Here is a 27,748-nt window from a genome sequence, read left to right as displayed (position 1 = left end):
GAAAAGACGGAAGGCATCAGATAAGTAGGAACTTTGGATTGTTTACAGCTGCGTGGTTTTAAATGGATCCTACAAGCCTAAGCAATTATACTAACTAAAGTGTCACGTGATCACACAAAATGAAGAGATTGTCACCTCAAGTGAAACTAATCCTTTTCATCTAAAATATTATGCGCTGAATCCAATCAGCCTTTCTGCTGGTTCAAAAGGGGGAGCCCCTTTTGACCATCCAAACGCTCTGAAGAGAATACAGAACCCAAATGTACAAATGCCATTTGGAATGTAGTCTGTAGTAAGGAAGAAACTTGGTTGAGATTATTATTTTTTAAATAAAGAGTTGGATAAAACTCATTAGGTTCACCTTTCTATTGCAATTATCATAATTTTTTTGTCATCAGATTTCTACTGACATGGTGACCCTATAGAGTTTTACAGGCCTTTTCTGTACAAGTTATCCACAATGTACCTTGCTGCCAAATTTTACTGGGTTTTTTCCTTTTAATTCGGCACGTTTTTCCTCCGTTGGGTTACACTGCAGAAACATTTCCCCTTCGTTTTTCCTCTGTAGTTTTCCTGAGCACTTTTACAGCAGTGTTTTTTCTTCCATCTATTTTGGAGCTGGCTTCCCTTGAGCATCCAATCATGTTGAAGCTTTTTTTTATTTCTCCGCCCCCACCAAACATTCAGCCTTATCTATGCCCCATGTAGTCGCTCAACCTCCCCTTCAGCCATTTTCCCCTTTCATGTTTTCAGGATTCAAAATTCAAAAGGAATTTGAAAGAGAAAAGAAATTCAAAAGGATTTTTTTTTTAAAAAAAATCTCATTGTATCACACTAGTGATGTAATATTAGGACAAAGATACACTTTGTGCCCTTAGTTAGGCGTCAGTGAAATTGACAAGAGAAGCTGCTCTTGCTGGAGGAAATTGACATGGTACTGCTGCAGTAATCATCCTGCATTACTGCAGCTCCAGTTTGGCCAGAATGTGATGGGTAATGAGCGGGGAGAGCTATGTGTGTTTGTTTCTTCAGGTAATGGTGCCTGCTCCAGTAGAGGGGTTTTTTTTTTGGCTTTCATTTTGTGTAAGTATTTTCAATGGTAGAAATGGAGGCGGAGACATTTTTGCTTCCTTGTAACTGCTCAGTAACCCTAGAGCAGTGGTGGCGAACCTATGGCACGCGTGCCAGAGGTGGCACTCAGAGCCCTCTCTGTGGGCACCCGTACAGAGTTTGTCATGTGGGGGGGCGGAAAATGCCCCCCCATCTAGACTGGCCTGGGCCGCTGGGCACACCATGTAGGTAACCCTATTAAGTCCTGTTAAACCACACTGATTTTCATGGGAAGAACTAAAGTGCGATCCTTTACCTGGGAATAAGTTCGGTTGTTGGCAATGGAGCTTCCTTCTGAGTAAACCCTCCTAGGTTCGTGATTCACCCATTCAAAGCATTGCACGGTTGCTTCAAAGCAAAGCCGTGAAACTTACTCCCGAGTAACGTGCACTTTGGAGCCAACCATTTTTTCTAAACTAAAACCTCAGTATTCAGGTTAAATTGCTGTGTTGGCACTTTGCGATAAATAAGTAGGTTTTGGGTTGCAGTTTGGGCACTCGGTCTCAAAAAGGTTCACCATCACTGCCCTAGAGCCGTGGTGGCGAACCTTTGGCACTCCAGATGTTATGGACTACAATTCCCATCAGCCCCTGCCAGCATGGCCAATTGGCAGGGCCTGATGGGAATTGTAGTCCAATGAAGTCGGCCCGCGAGGGTCGCAAGGAAGAGGCGAGACGCAGAGATATCATCCGGTGGAGAGAGCCAGTGGCAGGAAGCGTGATCCGTGGATCTGGCAGCTCTCCCGTAATTTGGTCCCTGGCACCTTTTATTAGGGTTTGCCGAGAGGCGGGTTCGAAGGCGGGAGAGCGGGAGAATATTGTGCAGCTCATGGCCTGCGGGCGCAGTGTACGTGCAGGAAGAAACGTCTCCGTCTGGGCCAATTCCACACCTGGGTCTTGTGACCCTTTGTCTGGGGCATCTTGTTACCCATGACTCAGGCATCTTGTGACCTGTGAGTCATGGGGGTCTTGTGACAGGTGAGCTCACCTGCCCAGAGGGCAACAGATGGCACAGGCATTCCCGCACTCTCTCTGAGGCTCTGCTGGGTGAGGCTGGCTCACCCCAACAGTCCATAACATCTGGAGTGCCAAAGGTTTGCCCCCACTGCCCTAGAGCATGCACACAGAAGAAAAAAAGAGGGAGGGCTGTTCTTCTGCATCATGGATGACCATCTTTGGGAATAATCTGTTTTCAGCAGTAGTGTGTGCAATAAATGCAACTTAAGAGACAAGGAGAAAACCGACAGGGAAAAAGAGGTGTGGAATGATTTCACAGAAGACATTTCTAAAACAAAAGATTTGACCATTGGGAAAATCTGTAGTAAGCTATGCAGCCAAACAGAGGTGTTTTACCGCTGCCTGTATCAATGTAGTCACCCTTGACTTTCCTGATGGTCTCCTATCTGAGTATTAATCAGGGCAAAACTGGAATCTCATGAAATTCAGCTAGTCTGGGCTATCCAGGTGAGACCAGTGAACCTGTATACTGCATTAGTGGGATATATGTGTTTTAGGAATATGAAGGTACAAAAGAGAGTCTTTTTCATTTTCTGTGTTAAATTGCCTTCCTCCCCAGGATTTGAAACTAAGGTCCCTTCCATACCTGCAGAATAATGCACTTTCAATGCACTTTGAAGCTGTGTGAAATAGCAAAATCTACTTTCAAACAATTGCAAAAGTGGATTGAATGTATATTATTCTGCATGTGTGGAAGGGACCTTAGTTTCAGATTTCTGCTTGGTTTCAGGGTTCCACATTCCTAATCCTGTTACATCGCTTATTAGCTGTCCAGTCTTGCCCACTGCATTGAATTACCCTGTGTAATCTGTACTGAGTTTCAGAGAAAGGTGGACCACAATATGAATGAGGAAAAATGCCAATTTTGCCTGCATTAGTGTGGCGACAGGAGGTAGCTGCTGTCAAGGCCTGACAGTTTAGGGCAGTCCCACATTATCACCTTTAAAAAGGTTCAGTTAAGAGAGACAATAGAAAAGCAGGGAAGCAGTTTTGTACAATTCTCCCTTGCTCAGGTTGCTTCCCAAGGGAGGGACAGGTGGGGCCACAAGCGGGGGACAGGTGGGGTAGAGTTGCCAGATCCAGGTTGGGAAACTTCAGATTTGGAGGTGGAGCCTGTGGAGGCCAAAGTTGGGTACAATGCCATGGAGTCCATCCTCTAACTCTGGGAATGTCAAACACATTTGTTTCGAGAGCCCGATATCATAAATGTGACTTGGTCAGGCAGGGCCTAGGTGGGGTGGCTACCTAGGCTGTCAAGCTCACAGTGGGTTTGCCAGCCTACAGCAGCACTTGAGTAGGTGGTCGGTGCTGGAGGGGGGATGGTGGCTGTCCCAGCTGGCTCATGGGCCAGATGTGCAGCTAGACAGGGGTTGCCTCAGCTGGTTCGTGGGCCTGATAAATCGTCTCTGCCCCCCCCACCCCTGCCACACGTTTGACACCCCTGCTCTAAAGCATCCATTTTCTCCCAGGCAACTGACTTCTGTAGACTGGAGATTAGTTGTAATAATGGGATGCCATGCCAGAATTTATTACCCCCCCCCCCCCAGGATTGGAACTAATCTAATACATTCTGGCATCCCATTATTGATCCTAGGTCACAGTGGTGGCGAACCTTAGGCACTCCAGGTTATGGACTACAATTCCCTTCAGCCCCTGCCAGCATGGCCAATTGGCCGTGCTGGCAGGGGCTGATGGGAATTGTGGTCCATAACATCTGGAGTGCCAAAGGTTCGCCACCATGGACCTAGGAGGATGAGGTTGCTTGGAGCATCCCTGAGGAAGAGGCTGCAGTAATCCTCCCGGTACCAATAATGGGATGCCAGAACTCATTAGACCCTCTGGAGCAGGGGTCTGCAACCTGCGGCTCTCCAGATGTTCATGGACTACAATTCCCATCATCCCCTGCCAGCATGGCCAGTTGGAGAGCCACATCTGGAGAGCCGCAGGTTGCAGGTTGCTGCAGCTAATCCAATACATCCTGGCATCCCATCATTGATACTGGGAGGACGAGCGCAGCAGCCTCCTCCTCCTCCAAGCAGCCTCCAGCTGGACGTGGGGATTGGTTTTTTCCAAGGGCAACGCAGCCTCTTATTTGTGCTGATGCAGGAATAGCACACCCCGCCCCTAGCAGGTGTCGCTGAATGGCCGGGGAAGGTGACCGGGAGAAGGCCTTTCCGCCACGCATGAGGCGCCCCGGCGGAACCGCGTCGCCTCACGGAGGCAGGGCCCAGGGCGAGACCTGAGGCCTAGCGGCCGCGGGCGACCCGGCCTGCGCAGTTGCCTAGGCGACGGGGCTTCCGGGCGGGGGCTCTTTTCCCCTCATGAACAGCGCGGCGGCAGCGGCGGAGGACCCCGGCGGAGGATGCGCGCGCAGCGTCTGCACTCAGACCGACAGCCTGACCGGTGAGGACTCCATTGCTTCGCGCTCCGTTCAGACGTGCGCCGAGAGACCCGTGTCCCGCGCTCCTTCATTTTGGGGGGCGGGGCGGGGGTTTCACCCTCTCTGCAGCCCCGATCCGGATTTTAAAAAGGCGTTTCGGACACGGGGCTCCCAAGTTCTTGGGAATGGGCGTGTTAGCCAGGTGCAGCGAAAGTCCAAGAGATCAGATGCATTTGCAAGACATACAAGGGAAAAGGAAAATAAACAGCAGGGTGGAAAGGTTGAGAAGTGCAAGGACAGGGAGCACGCATTCTCCATGCTGGTGGTAGTGACGATTTCCACAGCAAGTTATTATTGCAGAGATGGGCTCTTTTCTTGGCAATTCCCACATTTCCCTTCAAAGCTACACTTTGTTGTTGTTGTTGTTGTAGGGGTGGATCTGCCTGTAGAACAGTGGAAAATACGACCCCTTGGTAGACTAGCAGGTCTATTTTGATCCTAAGCATTCATGGAGTGCTGAGCTGCTTGCTAAAAATAACCAGGCGGGAGTTTTGTTTTTAAAAGAAACGTTTGGATAGGTTTCCCCTTTTCTTCTGGACAGTTTTCAAGGTGGGCTGCCTGAGATAACTGGGCAGTCCATGAACACGAACACGTCATTTTTTTAAAAAAAAAAATAGTTTATTTAAGTTTCAATATAAAACAAGAGACGATAACAGTACAAACAAAATTGTTGATATCTGGGAACATATAGTGAGGGTGTACAATTATCTGTGATATTGAAGTTTGTTAATTTTACTTCATATATATCAATCATATTGTCTCCATATCTTTGAAGGGAAAATATTTTCTGTTCCCATTTTTATGAACACGCCATTTTATTTGTGAGCCCCAGGCCATGCAAACAGCGTCAGCAATTACACACATGAATTACATAAAAGATGAAAACCAGTAGTGATGTAGCATAAGACAAAATTAAAATCATAACAACGTTAGAACAGCATCTTATGATTATGTCTATACACTAACACAACTGCTCTCCTAAACTTAAATTGATAAGAACATGAAAGAGACCACTTCTGAGTGATTTCTGTAAAAACACTGGCCATAAGCAAACACAATTTATTTTCCTTACTACCTTCAGTGTCTTTAATATGTTTGTAAGATATTTATTTCTGATACGGAGGTACAGTGAGGAAGATATTACATAATGGAGAGCATCTTCTACCACAAGTGGAACAACTTAGGATCCATTGCTAAAACATCCGACACTTCAGACAAACTGTAAAGCAACATTGTTTTCAATTTGAGATAAAATTTCCTTTCCCTTTCACTATCTTTCCCCCTTGCTGGGATGTATCCAGAGGTTGGATCCAACCAGTTCTCACTAATTTTTTTCTGAGTGCCGAGAAGGGGTTACTAAAGCAACCTCCCTGCCCAACAGGGACTGGAGGTTTGTGTGTGCGGTGCCGCCACTGTTTGAATCCCACCACCATCGGAACCTGTTATTAAAATTTTTGGATCCCACCACTGGATGTATCTTTCAGAAAGGATAATTCTGATAGAGATCCTCCACATGTTTTTCCTGAACTCTGAACGAGTTCCCCAAACCCTGCAGGGCTGCAGAGTCCTGTAGCTGCTGCCACCACGGGCATGCCCTCTTTCCCTTCTTCTGTGGCATGCCTACCTGTGTGGACAGCACCCTACAGCTATCATGAGTGGAAGAGGTTGTGTGGAAGGTGCAGTGCAGTGCCAGTTCGCTAGCCAAGTCGCTTGAGGGACACTGAGGCACTGTAGGGACCCAACTGGTTTCTGATAATCAGTGGTATGTGAGGTGAACGGAATGCTGTCCTGGACCCGAGCCTGCCTTGCTTGGGGTGGCCAAATACCTTGAATCGGTCCTAGCAAATGGTAACTGAGTTATAACATATTGACCATAGAGCAGTGGTGGCGAACCTTTGGCACTCCAGATGTTATGGACTACAATTCCCATCAGCCCCTGCCAGCATGGCCAATTGGCCATGCTGGAAGGGGCTGATGGGAATTGTAGTCCATAGCATCTGGAGTGCCAAAGGTTTGCCACCACGGCCATAGAGTTTAGTCCTTGACTGCAAACCCAGTTTAAGCAGGGGGTGCAAATAAATAGTTCTACTCCAGGAAGGTCATATATCCTGTTTCCCCGCATATAAGACATCCCCTGAAAATAAGACGTAGTAGAGGTTTTGCTGTGGACGCGTATAGAATATAAGGCATCCCCCCCGAAAGTAAAGATCGTAGGCAAAGTTTTTTGTTTTGGGAAGCACTACCCGGCAGCAACAGAGCACAGAAAAATAAGACATCCCCTGAAAATAAGACATAGCGCATCTTTAGGAGCAAAAATTAATATAAGACACTGTCTTATTTTTGGGGAAACACGGTAGTAAGAACTTTTTCTAGCTGGGTCCTGTCATTTTAGTGGTATTAAGGGAGAAACTCAGCAGCTTTACCAGGAGAGATGGGCAGTGTTTGATGTTATTTATGGAAACCTCTGTTTCCAGAAATTGGTTAGGAAAGTTAATTAGTTTACAAAAAAATGTCTGCTCACCTTCTGGCGCATTGTTTTCGCAACAGGCCAAGTACCAAGGCTTTCGAAAGTGAATCTTTTTACTTTATTCAGTCTTTGGATGGAACTTTTCCCCTCAGTTGAAAAACAGAAGAACTCGGAGGTAAGGTATATTGATTTGCACATCCGTTTATTTTGTAGGCAGCTTTGGTCCTGGAAAACTTTTAACTCTGCTGTTGAAGAAATTGCTCAAGCTTTAGGGGAAACCTGCCTCTCTCTCTCTCTCTCTCTCTCTCTCTCTCTCTCTCTCTCTCTCTCTCTCTCTCTCTCTCTCTCTCTCTCTCTCTCTCTCTCTCTCTCTCTCTCTCTCTCTCTCTCTCTCTCTCTCTCTCTCTCTCTCTCTCTCTCTCTCTCTCTCTCTCTCTTCTCTCTCTCTCTCTCTCTCTCTCTCTCTCTCAGAGGCAATTGTGCTGAAGGATTCATGAAGTAGCTAAGAATATAAGAACGCTGCCGAATCAGACTATTGGTTCATCTAGTCCAGCATCCTGTCTCACAAGAGGCCAACCAGTTACTGTGGACCGCCAGCAACAGTCCATAGAGGTCTATGATTGAAGTCTATAAAATTATAAAAAATTATTTTAAAAGTCTATAAAAAGTCTATGATTGAAGTCTATAAAATTATGCATGGGGTAGAAAGTGTTGACAGAGAGAAATTTTTCTCTCTTTCTCACAATACTAGAACCAGGGGGCATTCATCGAAAATGCTGGGGGGAAGAATTAGGACTAATAAAAGGAAACACTTCTTCACGCAACGTGTGATTGGGGTTTGGAATATGCTGCCACAGGGGGTGGTGATGGCCACTAACCTGGTTAGCTTTAAAAAGGGCTTGGACAGATTTATGGAGGAGAAGTAGATCTATGGCTACCAATCTTGATCGATCTCAGGTTGCAAATGCCTTAGCAGACCAGGTGCTCAGGAGCAGCAGCAGCAGAAGGCCATTGCTTTCACATCCTGCATGTGAGCTCCCAAAGGCACCTGGTGGGCCACTGCGAGTAGCAGAGAGCTGGACTAGATGGACTCTGGTCTGATCCAGCAGGCTAGTTCTTATGTTCTTATGTCAAGGCCTTCTACTAATGTTGCTTCTTGACACTATTATTCAGAGATTTACTATCTCTGAATGTGGAGGTTCCCATTAGTTGAACTGCTGAAGTTTAGTAGGGGTGAACCTGTCAGTTTCTGGGTTGACAGAGTATCTGGGATCCCTTTATAAACTACTGTTAGTTCTGTGGAGAATTCGCTGGGTAAAGGTGACCTAAGCAAAGCTGTATTCCAGAGTTAAAGTATCTGAAATATGATAGGCATCCTTTATGTCTGTTTCATTACTACAAGCTATTATCATTATAATCTTAGTATAACTCATGAAACCCTATGCATAGATAATCCTGATAATAATGTTAAACAATATTATAAGATGAAGTGTAATCAAATAAAATAAATTTAAACAAATGTAGCGTGTTGTTGAAGGCTTTCATGGCCGAATTCAACTGGTTGTGGTGGGCTGTGTGGCTGTGGTCTGGTAGATCTTGTTCCTAACGTTTCACTGCTGCAGGGAATTCAAATGCGACTACAAATGTAAATGGACTGATAATCCCACCCACAATGCAATGCACTCAGTTACACCTTTGCATAGCCAGTTCCACCCAAACACTTACTGATTGGTTCCCCACCCTGGGACATGGACAATATATACCCCACTAAACATGACTAGACATAGTGTGTAATAGATTTCTCTCTGTGATACACCTCTGAAGATGCCAGCCACAGATGCAGGCAAAACGTTAGGAACAAGATCTATCAGACCACAGCCACACAGCCCAGAAAACCCACCACAACCAAATGTTGTGTGGATTATACTATTATAAATTTCTAAAAACACTATCCAAATATTGAAAATTAATTTCACACATTATTATCCAGGCATAGTATATTTAAATGTTTTCTTTTTGATACTTTTTCATCGCAACATATCAAGAGGATTATTACATTCGTATATGTCGTTTGAACAACCTCCTTTTCTGCTCCCTATTTTTTAGGCATAATATGAGTAATATGCTGTCCATTTATCTTGAAATTCTTAAATTGTGCTTTTATTCTCATAGTTCATTAGTGTTTGCATTACTGCATATTCAGCTACTGTTTTCCCATGCCCCTCAGCTTGGATACTCTTCTGCTCTCCATTTTACCGCAAATGTAACCCTGGCCACCATTATCATGTAGCTCAATCCTTCCAGAATTTTGGGAATATCTTTTGGCAGAATCTCTAACAGCATACTCTTGACTTTTGGAGACGAAGCAGAGTGTCCCTGAACCTGTCCATCCTCGTTCCTAGGGATAGGTCGGAGGTCAGAAGGTCCTGGTGGAGCGACGCAACTTTATCTGTGAAAAAGCTCATAAAAGCCTCACAGCTAATAGCCAATCCATGATTTGTAGAACCCTCTGATAGAGAGGTCAGAGATCGAATTATCCTGAATAATTGTGCTGGGCGAGAGCTAGCAGATGCGAGAGGAGGAGGAGAAGAAGGCCCTCTTCGCCTCCTTCGTCGCCATCTCATAGGCTTTCATAAACGTCCTATAGGATGTTCGCGCAGCTTCGCCACGAGACTTCCTCCACACCTCCGCTTCTAGACGCCTGAGCCTCAAGCTTTCATATGGCGTAAGCTCCTCCCGTGATACCTCACGGAGCTCTGCTTCCAGGAACGGGGCGGAGAGGCCGCCGGGGAGCCGCAGACGCGATGGCATCGGGGAGGCGGTAGTTCCAATCCGCCACCTGCTCATCGAGTGTGCCGGCAGGTTCAGTGTCCCGTAGAGCATTCAGGAAACCAATTGGATCCATAAGTCTCCGTATGGCAAAAATCCGCCTCGTCAGCTTCTAGACAGGGGTAGCGCGGCATGTCCAGCCGCGAGCTTCAGGGCATAGTGGTTGGATCCATGGCACTCTGGGTTCTGTAGAGGATAATATTTACCACAGATTAACCCCCACCCAAAGACCAAATCCAGCGCAGTGGCCGGCCCTACAATGAGTGGGGTCAAAATTTATTAAGGAGAGGCTCTAGTGTCGCCATGGATGACAATCTTTCAGGTCCCAGCAGTCGCTATAGAAGAGGCGGTGTCGACATACGGGACGCTTGAAATCACCCAAGACAATAATAAGTCTGGGGAAACTGTAACGCCTAGTCGGGCCACCACCTCCAGCAACCGGGCAGAAGGCTGTTCCCCAGTGCGCTAGGGCAACCGGGTACACCAGAAGGACAGCCAACCTCTCCATGGCCAACCACTCTAGGGCTTCGGCATTACACTCCATGCCAGTGATCTCCGGGATGGGGGGACTGCCCCTGAAGGGAAATGGAATTACTAATGAACATTGCCACGCCAATTCCTCCTCCTGGCCCTGGAGTTCGAGACTCGGTGGGAGGCATCGCTGAACCTGGCGGTGCGACCTCGCTTAGAAAGCAACGTGTCTCACCTTCACGGGACCCAGGTTTCGTGACACAAGCTAGGTCCACTTGCAGATCTCCGAGAAAATCCCGGAGGGACTGCGGTCTTATTGTTTATGGACCCTGGCATTGGGATCAACACCTCAGAGACGAAGCGAGAGTGTCCCCTGAACCTGTCCATCCCTCGCTCCTAGGGGATAGGGTCGGTCAGAAGTCAGAAAGCTGAAGCGAAAGACATATCCATTTCTCGCCTGTTGTCTATCATACGGTGGTCAGCCAGTTTCTACCGGGCCTTATAATTAATTCCCGCCTGGCCCCATTAAAACTGGGGATCCTCAGCCCCAACCCTGGTGCCCCCCTTCTCCCCATCCTCCTCCATTATCTAATCTAGGCTCTAATAGAGACTCCTCTCCACTACAAGTGGACTCAGTCTTACTACAATATTAATATAATATTACAATATAGGCTGACTAAAAAACCATCCTAAGCTTTACAATACTAACATTATCCCCCTCCAATTCTAAGCTAATCTACTACAGTTATAAATCAACTAAACACTAATACTAATAACTAATACTAATAATAACAATAGCAGCCGCACAAAATTGCAGGTAACAGGTGCAGGTGACGATACGGCAACAGAGCCGATATAATGTCTGGGCTGCCGCTATATGATAGCCAGCCACAGATGCAGGTGAAACGTCAGGAGAGGATTCTGCTAGCACACAGCCATACAGCCCGGAAACCACACAGCACCCCGGCTGTTGATTTGCTTGCTGTAGTTTGCAAGAACCGATATGGCCTGTGTGAGTCGCCTTTTACCTATTCAAATTCAAAGACCTCTATTAGGCACAAAAACCATCATGTGCCGAAAATTTCCAATTTACAGTTGGAGGAACACTATTGCACATCTTGTAAAGCACGCATTAAAAATATGGCTACAGCTTCGGACATTTGAATATCGGGATTGTTCAAAAGCTTAGACATTTTTGTTTTATCTGAAAGAGTCACAAATCCTGTCGATAGCAGAGCAGTCAAATCAGTTCTGATGCTGTTGTATTTCGGGCAGTAGAGCAAGACATGAAAAAGTGAATCATCTATATAAGGGCAAAACCGACAACGACGCACCATATGTGGAATATTAAGAAAGTGACCTTGAGGTGCGGCTGAGGGAAAAGAGTTACATCTTGCTCTAGTCGTGACCCATCTAAGCTTATAGTTAACTTGCTGTTCCAAGTAGATAGCAAGGCAAGATTTCTGAGGCCCAAAGTATAATGGGGAGCAAGAGTTTTGCGCTTTGCTCAGAAGAAATTGATATTCCTGATCAAATAATCTAGTCTTGAGACGACGATAAATCTCCGCAGTTGTGAGCATATGTAGAGACTTCCTATTCACATTGTTGCTATGACTGTGATCCTGTATTCACGAGTGGAAGTTCTGTTGGAAACCCAGTTTGAACAACCTGACATCAGTTGCTAAGTAATTCTCATCTTGTGTTTCAATCTAGGTGAAGAAGGCGGGCCTGGTTGTTGTGAAGAACATGAAAATAGTCGGTCTTCATTGCTCCAGCCAAGACTTGCACGCTGGTCAAATTGCACTCATTAAATACGGATCAAGGCTTAAAAACTGTGACTTGTATTTTTCAAGGAAACCGTGTTCAATGTGTTTGAAAATGATTGTAAATGGTAAGTTAAAGATTGCAACAGAGTTTATGATCCGGGTACTAAGGCATAACAACAATTGTTCTCGGAAGTAATTGAATGCCTCAGTTGGGTCTTAGATGGGGTTGTATTCATTCTTTGTTTTTTGTTGGGAGAAAAACTTTTTATTTGTTTCACTTTATAAGTTGATACTAAACCTAGAGCTGCACTTGTGTTCTGCTGGCTACCGTAAAACATTTCAGCAGTTAGCTGAAATGCCATAATTGGAGTTATTCCTGTTTTATTTATTAATTCGAAGCGCCCAAACAGGGAGTGTAAATATTAACTCTTTGCCTTTTAAATGCTTTTCACCAATCTGTATTTCTTCTGTTAGTCAAAGATAGATGAGTGAATAGATGATCTCCCTGACTTAACCCTCTGGCTGATTTTAAAGTGGACCTAAAACAGTTAAATGGATTGTTCTAGTTGACAGAAATGCAGAAGGACAATAATGTATCTAAATATAGACAATCGCAAGGAGCTGTATGATTTTTTAATGTCACCTTTTGTTTCTCTTTCCTGGCATGCTTCTTTGTAACCGAATATCTTTTGTCCAGCGATGGTTCTGCCTGATCAACCCACATGAGCCGTTTCTTTTTGAAAACTATTCTAAAGGGAAAGTCTTCATGCTCTTCTCTGTGAACTTTCTTTGCCAAAAACCTTGAAGCAGCATCATTCGCTGGCATTCTTGCAGCTAGGATTCAGTTGAAATTGTGTAAGTGGGTGAAGGGCTGCCCCTAGTGCCCTGCTGTCTAAAAGTCTGTCATTCTATAAATACTTGTAACAGGAGCCTGGAGTCCTGGTTGTGGGCTGTTCAGTTTACAGCGTTGGCAAAAGGCAGTTAATTCTTCCCTGTTTGGTAGCTCCAACTCAGCTGTAAGTTTAAAGTCACATACGCAAACACACTCACATTAAAATCGTTACAGACAGAGGTGGGATCCAGCAGGTTCTCACCAGTTCCCGAGAGTGGGTTACTAATTATTTGTGTGTGCCAAGAGGGGGTTACTAATTGGGTCCGCTTTTCCATCTGTACGGCCTCGCCTCCCCGAGAGGCATACTGCCTTTGAACGTGAAAGTTCCATATAGCAATTGCGACTAATAATGTAACTCCCTGAACTGGGTTAATCCCTTTCAGGTACTGCAATTCATGGATTCTCAGCCTTTCGTACCTTTTATCTCACCAGTCTCTATCAAAGAACCTGTGTGTTTCACCATTGCTGTGTTCAGATTTGTGAGTTGGGGCATTTTCTATAATGTGATGACGATTTAGAAATGACCTGGTGCAAAAAAATTTTTGGGGGTCATGGTGGGGTGGCTGCCCATGGGGGGGCATCCAACTCAGGTTTGGCCCAGGGCTCAGGTTTGCCTAAGTATGCCTCTGCCCCCTTTGCTGAGGGGGGGCTGGCAAGGAAACCTGTTACTAAAATTTTTGGATCCCACCACTGGTTACAGGGCTCCTTACATGTATGGGCAGTTCTTGATTTTGGCCATTTGCCAGGTGGCACCTGCCTTATAAACTCATACACACTACCAAAAGGAGAAAAAGGGGTGTTGTGTTTTTCTTTGAAATTTTTATTCCCGGTGGCATGTGCAGAAGACACTGCTGGCATGAGTGAAACAGTCTTGGCAGAGCATAGGGGAAGCAGTTCTGATGATGAAGAAGGAGAGTTTGAAAGGAGACTCAAAGGGCTTACAATCTCCTTTCCCTTCCCCCCCTCCGCAACAAATACCCTGTGAGGTGGGTGGGGCTGAGAGAACTCAAAAGAGCTGTGACTAGCCCAAGGTCACCCAGCTGGCATGTGTTGGGGTGCACAAGCTAATCTGGTTCACCAGATAAGCCTCCACAGCTCAAGTGGCAGAGTGGGGAATCAAACCCGGTTCTCCAGATTAGAGTGCACCTGCTCTTAACCACTATACCACATTGGCTCTCTAGACCATAAAAGACTTAAATTGAGCCCAGCAATTAATGGTGAGCCAGTAGCATGACCGCTGAACAGGAGGGGTATTCATGTTCCATCCGACTTCCAATAATAGCTGAACCATGGCACCGTGCCCCAACTGGAGCATCTGAATTGATTTTGAGGGGAAACCAATGTAAAGTTCATTACAGTAGATTGCTATACTTCACACTGTTCAGTACATTACTGTAGAATTCAGATTATCATTCTAAACTGGGTATCATCTGTTGTTGGCCTGTTTCTGAATAAAGCAATATTGGGACAGGTACAGAGGTGGGATCCAGCAGGTTCTCACAGGTTCCCGAGAGTAGGTTACCAATTATTCGTGTGTGCTGAGAGGGGGTTACTAATGGGTGATTTTGCCACGTGATTTTTGCCTTAGTTACTCCCCTCCTCTCAGCAGTAGCGCGCAGAACTTGAAGCAGTCTAGCAGGAGGTGCACCGGCGTGCGTGGCAGCCTGCACCTGTGTGCATTCGTTTCCCGCCGAAGGACCGGCGCAGCGGCTGGGTCCTTGCCACAGCCCCGCCCAGGAATGCCCCGCCCCTGTTGTGCCTTGCCACGCCCCCATCGTGCCCCGCCCAGCCCCATTGGCGCTATGCCACAGTTTGAATCCCACCACCATGGGAACCTGTTACTAAAATTTTTGGATCCCACCACTGGACAGGTATTTTGTGCAGTGGTTTTAATTCCGTTTACGAGCCATCTCTAAAGGACTCTGTGCACCCAGGCCATTTCAGACAGCTCCGCTTTTTTTACCTGGCCATTGTTTGCAGCGTGGTTTTTTTCAGCTTTTTTTAAACGTACTAAGATTGGACTGTTAAGGGCTGTCCAAGTGGCGTGGCCTTGATCTGGTGGTTTTCGCTGGTAACGTTTCGCAAATGTGTGGTCCCGTGTTGCAATGGCTCTGTTGAAATGCTTGCGGGTGTTGACTGTCATTATATGGAAACGGAAGAAGTAAAACAGCTCATTGGGCAGCAGATGATCAGTTCATCACAGCGCAGCATCGTGGGATGGGGAGGGGAGGGGAGAGGTTGCTGGACTTGTGAAACTCCACCTTTCATAAAACGCTACAGATGAAAGTTTGTGTGTGCCCGTACCCCAATGGTACCCCTGTGTACCAATATCAATAAATAAGTACAGTGGAACCTCGGTTTCCATTGGTAATCCGTCCGAAAAGAATCGATGAAAACCGAAACCGATGAAAACAGAGGCAAACTTTTCCATAGGAATCAATGTAAATCCAATTGATCCGTTCCAGGCATCTAAAAAATATACCAAAGAACACATTTTTGGGGGAATGAACATAGCGTTTAATGCTGAAAACAGTAACAAACAATAACACTAGGACCAGCTTCAGAGCCAGTGGACCCATGTCGCACCAGACAGCTGTCCAAAGAGGTCTGTTTCTGATGCCTCTTTAAGATTTGTCTGAAATGGGGCAAGACATTGTCACTAAACAAGTTGCAGACACGGCCTGCAACATCTTTGTCCCAGTGGTTTTTCTCCACAAACCCCTGCACCTTATTGCAAATCGATGAAAACCGAGACAAATTTTTCCCTGAAAAAATCGATGAAAACCGAAACCGATGAAAACGGAAGGCAATGAAAACCGAGGTTCCACGGTAAATAAATCCTAATCAGGTCTACTCAGAAATCAGGCCCATAGTACTCAATGAGATGTACTCCCAGGAAAGTGTGTTGGTAATTGCAAGTGTCTGTCACAACTCAGTCATTAAAGGGTTAACTGTGTGTATGAAAACAAGTTGCTGAGGTCTCTGTTTCATGACCTGGTCCATTGATTAGCTATTGGTCAGTCAGGTAGATATTGCTTGCATGTTATAAAGTTAACTCTTACAAAAGGACATTCTGGTTTATGTCTTGACAGGAACAGAGATTGATGTGTCTTTTTAATGCGTCTTTTAATGCATCTTTAATGCGTCTTTTAATGCGTCTTTTGTATTCCTTTTGATTGCATGGCTTGTTTCAGCTGGCGTGAACAGAATTTCCTACTGGCCTGCGGATCCTGAAATAAGTCTGCAGTATGAAGTGTCTAATGAAGATGCGAAGCTGGATGCCAAAGCAGTGGAAAGACTGAAGTCAAACAGCCGTGCTCACGTGTGTGTCTTGCTTCAGCCCTTGGTCTGTCACATGATGCAGTTCGTGGAGGAATCGTGCTACAAGTGTGACTTCATCCAGAAAATTGCTAAAACGCAGCCTGGGTCGAGCACCGGATTTTACGCAGAATGCAGGCAAGAGATCATAAAGACGTACGAAAACCTGTTCTTGATTCCAAAGGAAGAAATGCACAAGCAAATATTGATCATGATTGGACTAGAGAACCTTTGCGAAAATCCTTATTTCAGCAATCTGCGGCAAAACATGAAAGATCTGATCCTCCTGTTGGCTACCATAGCTGCCAGTGTGCCTGCTTTTGGCCATTTTGGATTTTATAGTAGTAAATCAGAGTGTGCTCGCGAAGCGTACTACCAGTGGTTACCCCAAGAAGTAGCGAGGCACTGCATGATACAAGCCAGGCTGCTGGCCTACCGCACTGGTGAGTGTGGAAGTAAGGGGATCTAACTGTTACATCTTGCTGCTACGCCATTCCTATTTGAACTTAAGTTTAATTGCTGTGGACATCAGTATTTACAGGGACAATATGTGAATATTGAAGGGTATTGCTGAGGCAATGGCCCATTACACATGGAATGCTTACCTCAGGACTCTTCTCTGGGCAGTGGGCTTGCAGAAGGCTCTCCGCACTTTCCTCTTTTTACATGAGAGGAGGCCCTCCCTCCTTTCCCCAGCATTTTTTTGCAGAGAGCTCTTCAGGCTTGGTTCTCTTCGCTACGGCCATCAAGTTGTTCTTAAAGGCACAGATCTGGTTACAGCTGCTAGTCAGAGGTGCTGTCTTAGCCCTTTAAGCTGCACTTATGCTGATGTTTCTGTTCCAAAAGTAATTCTCCCCCCGCCCCCTGCCCACAAATGAAAGAGGCAAAGCAGTTCCCTGGACCACAGGCTGCTAAAGAAGGGGACTGTCCTAGAGCAGATAGTCCCTTACCTCCATACAGCACTTCCTGCTGCTGGTTCTGCCACCGTAGGACAGAGGCTTGTTACTTCCAAGCTCTCTTTAAATATTGATTTCTTGAAATATGAAGAGAATTAGAGATTGGTGTTATGTGAGTGAGCTTCTTTTCTGTTACTTGAAGCACCCAGCAACATGAAAGGGGGAGGGGGGAAGGTGTGCAAAGTGGCACAAGGGAGAGGGAAGGCTGGCTGGAGGGAAGCTGTGTTCACTGGCAAATGTCCCTGCTCTGGTGGCAAAGCGAATTAAAAGTCATGCTGAAAGTAGTTTCGCTTGCTGCGGAGAGAATGGAAAGTGAAAGCAAGGCTTGAGGAAACAGGTCCATACAAGAAATCTTGCTGCAACTGACATTCACCCCCATCACACAACAAGCACATTGTATGTAATGAGCCAATCAGTGTTTTAACTGCTTTGATGGGAGGCCCTGACTGTTATTTAAACCAGGGCTCTCCAACGTGGTGCCCACTGATGCCTTTCCTGGTGCACGTCAAGTGTTTTTTTTTATTTTATTTATTTATTTATTTATTTATTTAGACTTTTATACCGCCCCATCCCCTAAGGGCTCTTTTAGATAGCGCCAAGGGCCAAATGGGGCTTTTTGCCCAGCAAGGCTTTTGACTGACCACTGGAGATTTGGCTGTGCAGATTTTTTGAAATGACGCTTGAGTAGCAGCTGCCAGCACAAAAGTCTTCACTGTGGGACTGAAGGTAACTGCAGCAGCCATTTTGTGACCAGCTTTCTCTTCTGTCGCAGCAACATCCAGCCCCCGTCAGCCATCTTTGAGTTTGTCTGCTGTGGCTCCAAGCTTGGTGCACCTCCTGACGTTTGGGCCCCCCTCCTGGTATCCGCTATGGGTGTGGCCAGGCCAGACACCCCGCCAGTTCTGAAGCTTAAAGGCAGTGCGTTGTCTGTTCATGTGTAGACAACACTGCTCTATTTGGGGGGGCGGGGGATTTAACTCCTCCATAAATTTTGTTAAAGATTTCAGATTTTTCTGCAATCCTTCAGGGACGGGGGGGGGGAGGGGGAGGGAGGGGGGGCTAGTTTGTAGGGAAGTGTGTTTAGTGTTGAAGTGGCCCAATCTGCAGATTCAGATATCCACAAATGGGCGCTATACATCATTATTAGATGCATGGATCCCAAGCTGTTCATAAATACATCTGCATTTCTCCTTGTGCTATGGAGGGTCACTGGTGACAGACGGGAGGCTGAGGCTTATTGATGTATATTAAATTATGTGCTCCTAATGCAAATCTGACTGAAAACAGAGGAGCAAATAAATTTGGTGAGAAGATAAAGGCCCTTTTACTTTACCCCAGAGGGAGAAAAAAAAATGCAATTTGTGGTTTCTTCTCCAAAAATGTAACCGTGGCCCCTTCCGCACATGCAGAATAATGCCCTTTCAGGCCACTTTCTGTGTTTGCAGCTGTGCGGAATGACAAAATCCACTTGCAAACAATTGTGAAAGTGGATTGAAAGTGCTTTGTTCTGCCTGTGCGGAAGGGGCCTGAGTGTAGACAGTTCATTTATTTTAGATGTTTTAAAACACATCATCAGCTGTAATAGTTACATTACTGGTCTGGTTGCAGTACCACATAAGTTCCCTAGCATTGGAATGCATTCTGAAAAGCGGGTAGCTTGAATGATTAATAGCATGGCATTAAAGAATGACAAGTGTTCAAAATCCTGCCAAACCTCAGTATCAAAGGAGAGGTTCTGAGAGAAGATCTGAAACTATAATTAATGTGTGCCATATTTCTGGTTTTTTTGAGCTTTCTGGGCATGTTGATCATCACATTTCAATTGTGCCTCGTTAAAAAAAATTGTTGTTAGGTTGACTGAAGTTGTCTTCAGACGAGCTGTTTCTAAAATGTGAGAAAGCACTTAAATGCTTTGAGCCTTTTAGCCAGGAAATTGCTTTTTTTGGACCATATTTACTTCTTCTGATATGTATTGCAGAGGATCACAAAACTGGAGTTGGAGCAGTCATCTGGGCAGAAGCAAATGCAGTAAGTATGGAAGAACTGTACTACTTGTTCATGTTACTGGATGCCGGCCCTTCCAGGGCCCTTTATAGTAGACAGTTTTCCCCCCAATATTAAGGTGACCAGATGGTCACCTTGCAAACCCGGGACGGGTAGGTAATTGTGCGCGACGCGCGTTATCATCATCGATAGTCATGCGCCAGCGCAGCCGCAGGAGCACACCGCCTTCTGTGCTCCTGAAGTGTTATCGCATAGCCGTACAAGCCGTCGCGCTCGATTCTCTCAAGAATTGCCGTTTCCCCGCCTTCCTGGACACAGGAGCGGAAACGGCAGCACCCCCCAGAAGGTCGCGGGTTCTGGTGATCGCGACGCTGGAGGCTGCCATAATCTGCTCATGCGCCCCAGAAGGCAGTGCAGCAGCTCCCAAAAAAAATCGACAATGCAAGGAACCCGCAAGGGACGCACGGACAAATTATGCGAAGGGATTGTCACTGCTAAAAGCCTTCGTCCCCAGAAGGCGGTGCGGCAACCTCCCAAATCGGGACAATGCAAAGGAACCCGCTTGGGGCCTTAGGACAAATTATGAAGAGTTATTACATGCTGAAGACTGACTGGTCAGCCTACCCAATATGTACAACAAACTGGTGTGACATTTTCTTAATGTTTTGCGTTGCATGTAAAATAGGGCTGATCTGGAGGAGAGGCAGCTTTTACAAACGTTTTCAGTGGTGTTGAGCTATCCTAAGCCAAGTTAAGTCAGCTTGGAAACCACACAACACCCCAGTTGATTCCGGCCGTGAAAGCCTTCGACAATACATTATTTTGTGCATGATTGGTATATGGCTGCAAGAGCATTTATAGTTCACTGAATGACTACCAACAGTACTTGCCATTTGCAAACTGGTACTAGGATAAGGTGACCAGACGTCCCGCTTTTGGTGGGACAGTCCCACCTTAAACCAATCTGTCCCACGTCCCGTGGGGTTTTTTAATTGTCCCGATTTTGCCTTCTGGGGCGCTCCCCTTTTCCCGCCCTGTCACAGGGCGGGAAACAGGGGAGCGCCCCAGAAGGCAATGCGGCAGCCTCCCGGGGAGCGCCGCAAAAGGCAGTGTGCTCCTGCGGCCGCACGCGCCCCCCATCCCGGTTTAAAAAGGTGACGATCTGGTCACCTTATACTAGGACCCAGGCAGAGCATTCTACAACCAAGAAACTTTGGCATGCTGAGTTCCGTGGTGAAGGAATATCAAATCTATTAACATCTTTTTGTGAGACAGAGCATAATAATAGGAAATCACTGAAACACCCACAAACATCCTCTGAACTGGTTCTTCCTTGAGTCTCTGGAATGATAAATTCATATAACCATGTTTTGTTGGAAATGTTTTACATTTTGTCACTTAAAATCACAACGGTTTTTCAGCAAGACAGATTTAATTTGGGTGCTGTGTGGTTTCCGGGCTGCATGGCCGTGTTCTAGCAGCATTCTCTCCTGACGTTTTGCCTGCATCTGTGGCTGGCATCTTCAGAGGATCTATTGGAGATCTGAAGATCCTCTGAAGATGCCAGCCACAGATGCAGGCGAAACGTCAGGAGGGAATGCTGCTAGAACACGGCCATACAGCCCGGAAACCACACAGCACCCCAGTGATTCCGGCCGTGAAAGCCTTCGACAATACAGATTTAATTTGTTTTGCAGGAAAGCTGCGACGGAACAGGCGCCTTGTACTTCATAGGGTGCGGTTACAATGCCTTCCCCGTTGGGTCCGAATACGCTGACTTCCCACACATGGATGATAAGCAAAAAGACCGAGAGATCAGAAAGTTCCGATACATCATACACGCTGAGCAGAATGCTTTGACGTTCAGGTACAGAAACGGGCTTTCGACCCGTAAAGTGAGAAAGACTGCCCAGAACGCGAGATTTCTCCTTTGTAGGTGTGCTGAATTAAACAATGAACTTTTAATTATTTTAGTAGGCAGATGCGGGGATTGGAATCATATCTGATTTTATTTGTGCTGTGTGTAGGACAACCGCCCTGCTGAGTCTGACCTGAGTCTCAGGAGAGAATGACATACCTTTTGTACCTTGGTATGGCCGAGTGATAGAAAAAGTGCAGAGAAGGGCAACGAGGATGGTTGAGGGACTAGAGCACCTTCCTTATGAGGAGAGGCTGCAGCATTTGGGACTCTTTAGTTTGGAGAGGAGACGTCTGAGGGGGGATATGATTGAAGTCTATGAAATTATGCGTGGGGTAGAAAATGTTGACAGGGAGAAATTTTTCTCTCTTTCTCACAATACTAGAACCAGGGGGCATCCATTGAAAATGCTGGGGGGAAGAATTAGGACTCATAAAAGGAAACACTTCTTCACGCAACGTGTGATTGGTGTTTGGAATGTGCTGCCACAGGAGGTGGTGATGGCCACTAACCTGGATAGCTTTAAAAGGGGCTTGGACAGATTTATGGAGGAGAAGTCGATTTATGGCTACCAATCTTGATCCTCTTTGATCTGAGATTGCAAATGCCTTAACAGTTCAGGTGCTCGGGAGCAACAGCCGCAGAAGGCCATTGCTTTCACATCCTGCAGGTGAGCTCCCAAAGGCACCTGGTGGGCCACTGCGAGTAGCAGAGAGCTGGACTAGATGGACTCTGGTCTGATCCAGCTGGCTTGTTCTTATGTTCTTATGAGTGCTGCATAAGTGCAATCACATGTATGCAGAGCAATATTCATAGGGCCCCAAGGAGCTCTCCACCTTTTTTGATAAATACAGAGCAAATTCCATGTTGAAGCAGTGCATTGGGGAGGTTAAGCTGGAATGGACATCAGCACCCTCCTGAAAAAACTTGGTGTACTATAGTCAGAGGCGTAGCCCACCATGGGCCCTGCTCCTCTTCCCCCCTCCCCCCGCTGCCCTCATTCACCTTAGTTCTTAGTTTCAGGCTTAGTTTCAGGTTGAAAAGCAGCCTGTTCAGTTCAGGTTTTAAAAACCCTGGGTGGGAACTACACTACCCAGGAGCCGTTGGGGCTCGCAAGGTCTCCTGGGTAGTGAAGTTCCCACAAGGGCCCATTTCAGCCTGAATGGAACAGGCCACTTTTCAGCCTGAAACTAAAACTGCAACTAAGAACTAAGGTAAGTGCGGGGCCACGAAGGTAGGATTGCAGGGGAAGGGGGAAGGATTTGGGGGCAATTTTCTCCCCCCCTGCTGTGTACCAGGTGCGAGGCGCCCCCCCTATCCCCTTGTAGCTTCTCCTGCGGCTATAGCGTAAACAGATTGGAAACGAGGCGTCCATTCTGTAGGCACGCGGCTGGCTTTTTGAGGGGCTTGATGGTGGCTCTTAAATGTCTAACCATGATAAATGGGATTTGTTTTCATCCTCAGATGGGGCAGAGTAAATCCCCCACAATTCATTGCCGATGGATGTGAAGACTTGTTTGCTCAGTTGGCCTGTTTCAGAGTTTTTTCTTGCTTGCCTGTAGGTGTCAAGAAATAAAGCCAGATGAGAGGAGCATGATATTTGTGACAAAATGCCCATGTGACGAATGTGTACCTTTAATTAAAGGTGCTGGTATCAAGCTGCTCTATGCAGGAGATGTTGATGTAGGGAGGAAGAAAGCGGATATCTCTTACATGAAGTTTGATGAGTTGGAAGGCGTTAGAAAATTTACAGTGAGTTGCCTTTTTTAAATCGTCCTCGGATTTAGCAAGTAGTTCTCTTTTTATTGTCCACAGGAGTTTCTAAAAAGGAAGTAATTAACTGTTGTTTTTCAGCATTTCATTTACCATATATACTCGCATATAAGTCGAATTTTTCAGCACATTTTTTGTGCTGAAAAAGCCCCCCTCGACTTATACACAAGTCAGGTGTATTTTTAAAAATATTTTAGGGTTTTTACTTTGTCAGCCGCCAGGGGACGCAGTTTTTAGGCTAGCAGCACCAAAATTTCAGGGATTTTTCAAGAGACTCTCCTGATGATACCACCCAAGTTTGGTAAAGTTTGGTTCAGGGGGTCCAAAGTTATGGACCCCCAAAGGGGGTGCCCCCATCCCCCATTGTTTCCAATGGGAGCTAATAGTAGATGGGGCTACATTTTGAAGGTCCATAACTTCACCAAACCTGGGTTGTATCATCAGGAGCGTCTCCTAAAGATACTCTGAAATGTTGGTACTGCTAACATAAACATTCCTCCCCTGAACAAAAATCCAGTTTTGAAGGATTTTAACTCTTGTGTTTTAGCTTGGTTGCTGGTTGAGCTAAGGTTTTTGTACTTTTAAAGTTATTGTTGAGACTATATTGTTTTTGTTGACTCCCTTTTCCACTTACAGAGCTAGTTTACTGTTTTTCTTTGAAATAAATATTCAAAAACATTTAACCTACTGATGCCTCAATTAATGTAATTTTATTGGTATCTATTTTTATTTTTGAAATCTACCAGTAGCTGCTGCATTTCCCACCCTCGACTTATACGCAAGTCAATAAGTTTTCCCAGTTTATTGTGGTAAAATTAGGTGCCTCGACTTATATGCGGGTCGACTTATACACGAGTATATACGGTATTTGTTCAGTCTGTGAGCTTTGGGCCCCGCCCCCATCTCCAGACCTCACTCATTCTGCTGTGTTCAGTTTTTTTATTTATTTGTGTGCAGGGCTAGCGTGACGTAGTGGTTAAGAGCAGGTGCACTCTAATCTGGAGAACCGGGTTTGATTCCCTGCTCTGCCACTTGAACTGTGGAGGCTTATCTGGTAAACCAGATCAGTTTGTGCACTCCAACACATGCCAGCTGGGTGACCTTGGGCTAGTCACAGTTCTTTGCAGTGCTCTCATAGTTGTGTCATGTTATTGCAGCTGTCTGTTGCAATTATTTGTCTTCAAATGCCAAGAGAATCACTGTGAAGGAGCCCGGTGAGGACAGAGTTGTTGAACTTATGTTGAATGAGTTTTTCTCCAGGATTTGGGGAACTTTGGTGGGCAACCCTTAAAAAAAACACAACAAACCAGTATTTTGAATAGAGACGTTAGTTTCCTTTATTAGAGTAATTGTGACAAGAAAGGAAATGAAATAACCTTTCCCTCCTTTTTCTTCCCCACAGTGGCAATTAAATCCATCCTACGCATGTGATCCAGAACGTGAAGAATTCACACATGAGGAAAGCTTTCCTGTAGCACTGCACTTTTAACTGAATTTATACAGGTGAATGAAATGCAATGTGAAATACTTATTTAAAAAGGGAAAAAATGGCATCGTTGTTGTGAACAGCGTGTTCGGCTTTTAGCTTGCATTCACTGGGCAGGCTTGAGCACCTCTGGCACGTCCCATCTACACTGTCCTCATGTATAAGCAAACATTAACCCTTTATATTTATCTGATGAAAGAAGGTTTGACTCTTGAAAGCTTACGCTCCGAAAATCTTGTTGCTCTCTAATCCAGCTGTTCCACTGCAGATCAAAATGGCTACCCTCAGCAGCTAAGCCTTTGTGCGATTCTTTCTGCATCTGGCCAGGGAATATCGTGCTGTCTAGAGACTGATGGATAAGCTAGGCCGTGTGCAAACATATTTATCTGGAGGTTTTTTACAGGCTAGATGGCCATCTGATAGCAGTGATGGTTCTGTAAACTTAGGCAGACCATGAGAAAGACGGGCAGGAAGGGCCCTTTTTTATATGCCCAATTTTCCTCCAGGTCACATTGGCTAGATATCCTGGAGGGTGTTTTTTTTTTTTTGCCATTTTCTGAGCATGGAGTAGAGAAGAAGAGTTTGGATTTATACCCTACTTTTCTCTCCTGTAAGGAGACTCCAGGTGGCTTCCAAGCTCCTTTCCCTTCCTCTCCCCACAACAGACACTTGTGAGGTAGGTGGGGCTGAGAAAGTTCAGAGAGAACTGTGACTAGCTACAATACAAAGACGCGTTGCATCAACCACTTATATATTTGTGCATAACAAACAACACAGCATTCACTTCTAATGCCTCCGAACCATTGTAAGCTGTATCGTTGTGAATGTTGCACAGTCTGTTTTGCACTGAACTTCACTGTTTATGCACTTTAGTGTTGTTTGCTATGCACAGATATATAAGCGGTTGATGCAACGCGTCTTTGTATTGTAGTTGGTATTAACGTTGCATCTAGAGAGTGATTAGAACTGTGACTAGCCCACGGTCACCCAGCAGGAATGTAGGAGTGTGGAAACACATCTGGTTCACCAGATAAGCATCAGGGAGGAGTAGGGAATCAAACCCGGTTCTCCAAATTAGAATCCACCTGCTCTTAGCCACTTACAGGGGTCTGCAACCTGCAGCTCTCCAGATGTTCATGGACTACAATTCCCATCAGCCCTTGCCAGCATGGCCAATTGAACATCTGGAGAGCCACAGGTTGCAGACCCCTGCACTACACCATGCTGGCTCTCACTAGAGGGGTCACTGGAGGTATGTGGGAGGGAGGTAATTGTGAATTTTCTTTCATTATGAAGGGAGTTGGACTTGATTACTCTGGAGGTCCCTTCCAACTCTGTGTTTCTATGATCCCACACTTCCAAGTTGGAAAGTTTACTGGTTTCCCTCAGACAGCAGAGGCTCAGTTTCTGTTTGCCTTTTTTCCTCAGATAACACACATTGAGTTTGTTGATTGAACAGTGGCTGGCACTGTCTCTTTGCTTTGCCGGCATGCTTCGGGCAGGCTGCCGCTCTTTCCTAAAGCACCTTGCATGTGTACCTGATCAAATAGTTCAACTTTGTTTTGGTTGTGTTTTTTTTGAAGCTTAAAAATATTTTGTGGCAGCTTTAAGCAATTCTTGAAATACTGCTCATGGGGCAGGGAGCTTACCAATTGTCTGATTTTTATAGCAATTAGCACTTCACTTACCCTAGTCCAAGAGGCCAGGAAAAGAAAGCAATTGTGTGAGCAACAGGAGGACCAGCTAATCAGCACTGTGCAAAACCTGGCCTTTTCTGCAGACCTGGAAAACAGGTTTCTCCAAGGTTCAGTATGTAAGAAGAAGAAGAGTTTGGATTTAAACCCCCCCCCCTTTCTTTCCTGTAAGGTGACTCAAAGGGGCTTACGGTCTCCTTTCCCTCCCTCCCCCTCCCACAACAAACACCCTTTGAGGTGGGTGGGGCTGAGAGAGCTCCAAAGAACTGTGACTAGCCCAAGGTCACCCAGCTGAGTGCACAAGCTAATCTAGATCCCCAGATAAGCCTCCACATGTGGCTCAAGTGGCAAAGTGGGGAATCAAACCCGGATCTCCAGATTAGAGTGCACCTGCTCTTAACCACTACGCCACTGCTGTACACACACCCCAAAGTATGTTTTCCTTTGTTATTATTATCTATTAAATTTAATAGATCGCCCTACCCCAGAAGTTATCACCACTCAGATTACATCTGTCTGCACCACTGGACTTAATGGAAGATATAACCATGCCGTTGTCTTGCTCTTCAGATGGTGAGCCTGCAGCCTCATTGGCAGAAGAACCGGACCACCAAGCCAAGGTGATGTGTCTTGTCTTGGAGACCACTGAGCTATTCATCGCTATCTACCCTGCCCGTCATGCTTGTATAATTTGAAAATGGTTTTTTTTTAATGGAAGCTTAATTTATTATTGACCCAAAATAAATTATTTTGACTCTGTTGCAAAAATGCTGGTCAGACTACAGAAAGGCGGCTTTTGAGTGACTGTTATACCAAGGATCAAACTAACTGCAGCTTGGGGCAAGGGAGTTCAAGTGTACTTGCTTGTTCTGTTCCCCCACTTGTGTGGCAGGAACTGAGGACATCTTTATTTTAGTGGAAGCTGAGTATATAGCCTGATCTCATCAGATCTCAGTAGGTAAACAGGGTCAGCTCTGGTTAGTACTTAGATAGGAGACAACTGAGGAAGTTCAGGATTGCTATACAGAAGAAGAGCTTGGATTTATACCCACTCTTTCTCTCCTGTAAGGGACTTACAATCTCCTTTCCCTTCCCCTCCCCCACAACAAACACCCTGTGGGGTGGGTGGAGCTAAGAGAGCTTGGAAGAGCCATAACTAGCCCAAGGTCACCCAGCTGGCATGTGTTGGAGTGCACAAGTTAGTTGGAGTTCACAAGACAAACCTCCACAGCTCAAGTGGCAGAGCGGGGAATCAAACACAGTTCTCCAGATTAGAGTGCACTTGCTCTTAACCACTACGCCACTGCTGCTCCCAAACAATAGAGGCAAACAAACATCTCTTGCCCTCAAACCCCTACAAGGTGACTGACTTGACAGCACTTCATGCCACCGAATACATAGGTGAGGGGAGCTAAAACCCAGCCCCTCCCTCTATTTACTTCGGGCAGCAGAGCACAGGCTTCCAATATCAAAAGACTGCAGCAATATACCTGTATATACTTGTGTATAAGTCGACCTGAATATAAGTCGAGGCATCTAATTTTACTACAAAAAACTGGGAAAACATATTGACAAGTATAAGTCTAGGGTGGGAAATGTAGCAGCTAC

General features: G+C 45.8%; 1 protein-coding gene across 2 annotated transcripts; it reads left to right on the top strand.

The window, feature by feature from the left end:
* The first annotated feature begins 4,103 nt into the window (after nucleotides 1-4,103).
* Nucleotides 4,104-26,908, top strand: CDADC1 (cytidine and dCMP deaminase domain containing 1). 2 transcript variants are annotated; one of them, XM_048501003.1, is made up of 9 exons: nucleotides 4,111-4,529; nucleotides 7,114-7,208; nucleotides 12,047-12,224; nucleotides 16,186-16,752; nucleotides 19,244-19,293; nucleotides 20,967-21,136; nucleotides 22,750-22,939; nucleotides 24,363-24,463; nucleotides 26,711-26,908. In XM_048501003.1, exons 1-8 carry the CDS (start codon nucleotides 4,448-4,450, stop codon nucleotides 24,447-24,449), a joined length of 1,419 nt encoding a protein of 472 aa, XP_048356960.1. In that variant the 5' UTR covers nucleotides 4,111-4,447; the 3' UTR covers nucleotides 24,450-24,463; nucleotides 26,711-26,908. The 2 variants fall into 2 exon arrangements, 1 of the variants encoding a protein (XP_048356960.1); XR_007244845.1 differs by lacking the exon at nucleotides 26,711-26,908 and having other exon boundaries at nucleotides 4,104-4,529; nucleotides 22,833-22,939.
* Nucleotides 26,909-27,748: the final 840 nt, after the last annotated feature.

This window comes from Sphaerodactylus townsendi, linkage group LG01, assembly GCF_021028975.2.
Source record: "Sphaerodactylus townsendi isolate TG3544 linkage group LG01, MPM_Stown_v2.3, whole genome shotgun sequence".
NCBI lineage: Eukaryota > Metazoa > Chordata > Lepidosauria > Squamata > Sphaerodactylidae > Sphaerodactylus > Sphaerodactylus townsendi.
The sequence above is the reverse complement of the archived record's forward strand: the minus strand, read 5'-3'. Positions and strand labels throughout refer to the sequence as shown.

Coding starts and splice junctions, on each gene's coding strand:
- CDADC1 (XM_048501003.1), top strand. CDS start 4,448: ATGAACAGCGCGGCGGCAGCGGCGGAGGACCCCGGCGGAGGATGCGCG. Junction 4,530..7,113: donor TCAGACCGACAGCCTGACCG/GTGAGGACTCCA, acceptor TTTTCGCAACAG/GCCAAGTACCAAGGCTTTCG. Junction 12,225..16,185: donor TTTGAAAATGATTGTAAATG/GTAAGTTAAAGA, acceptor GGCTTGTTTCAG/CTGGCGTGAACAGAATTTCC.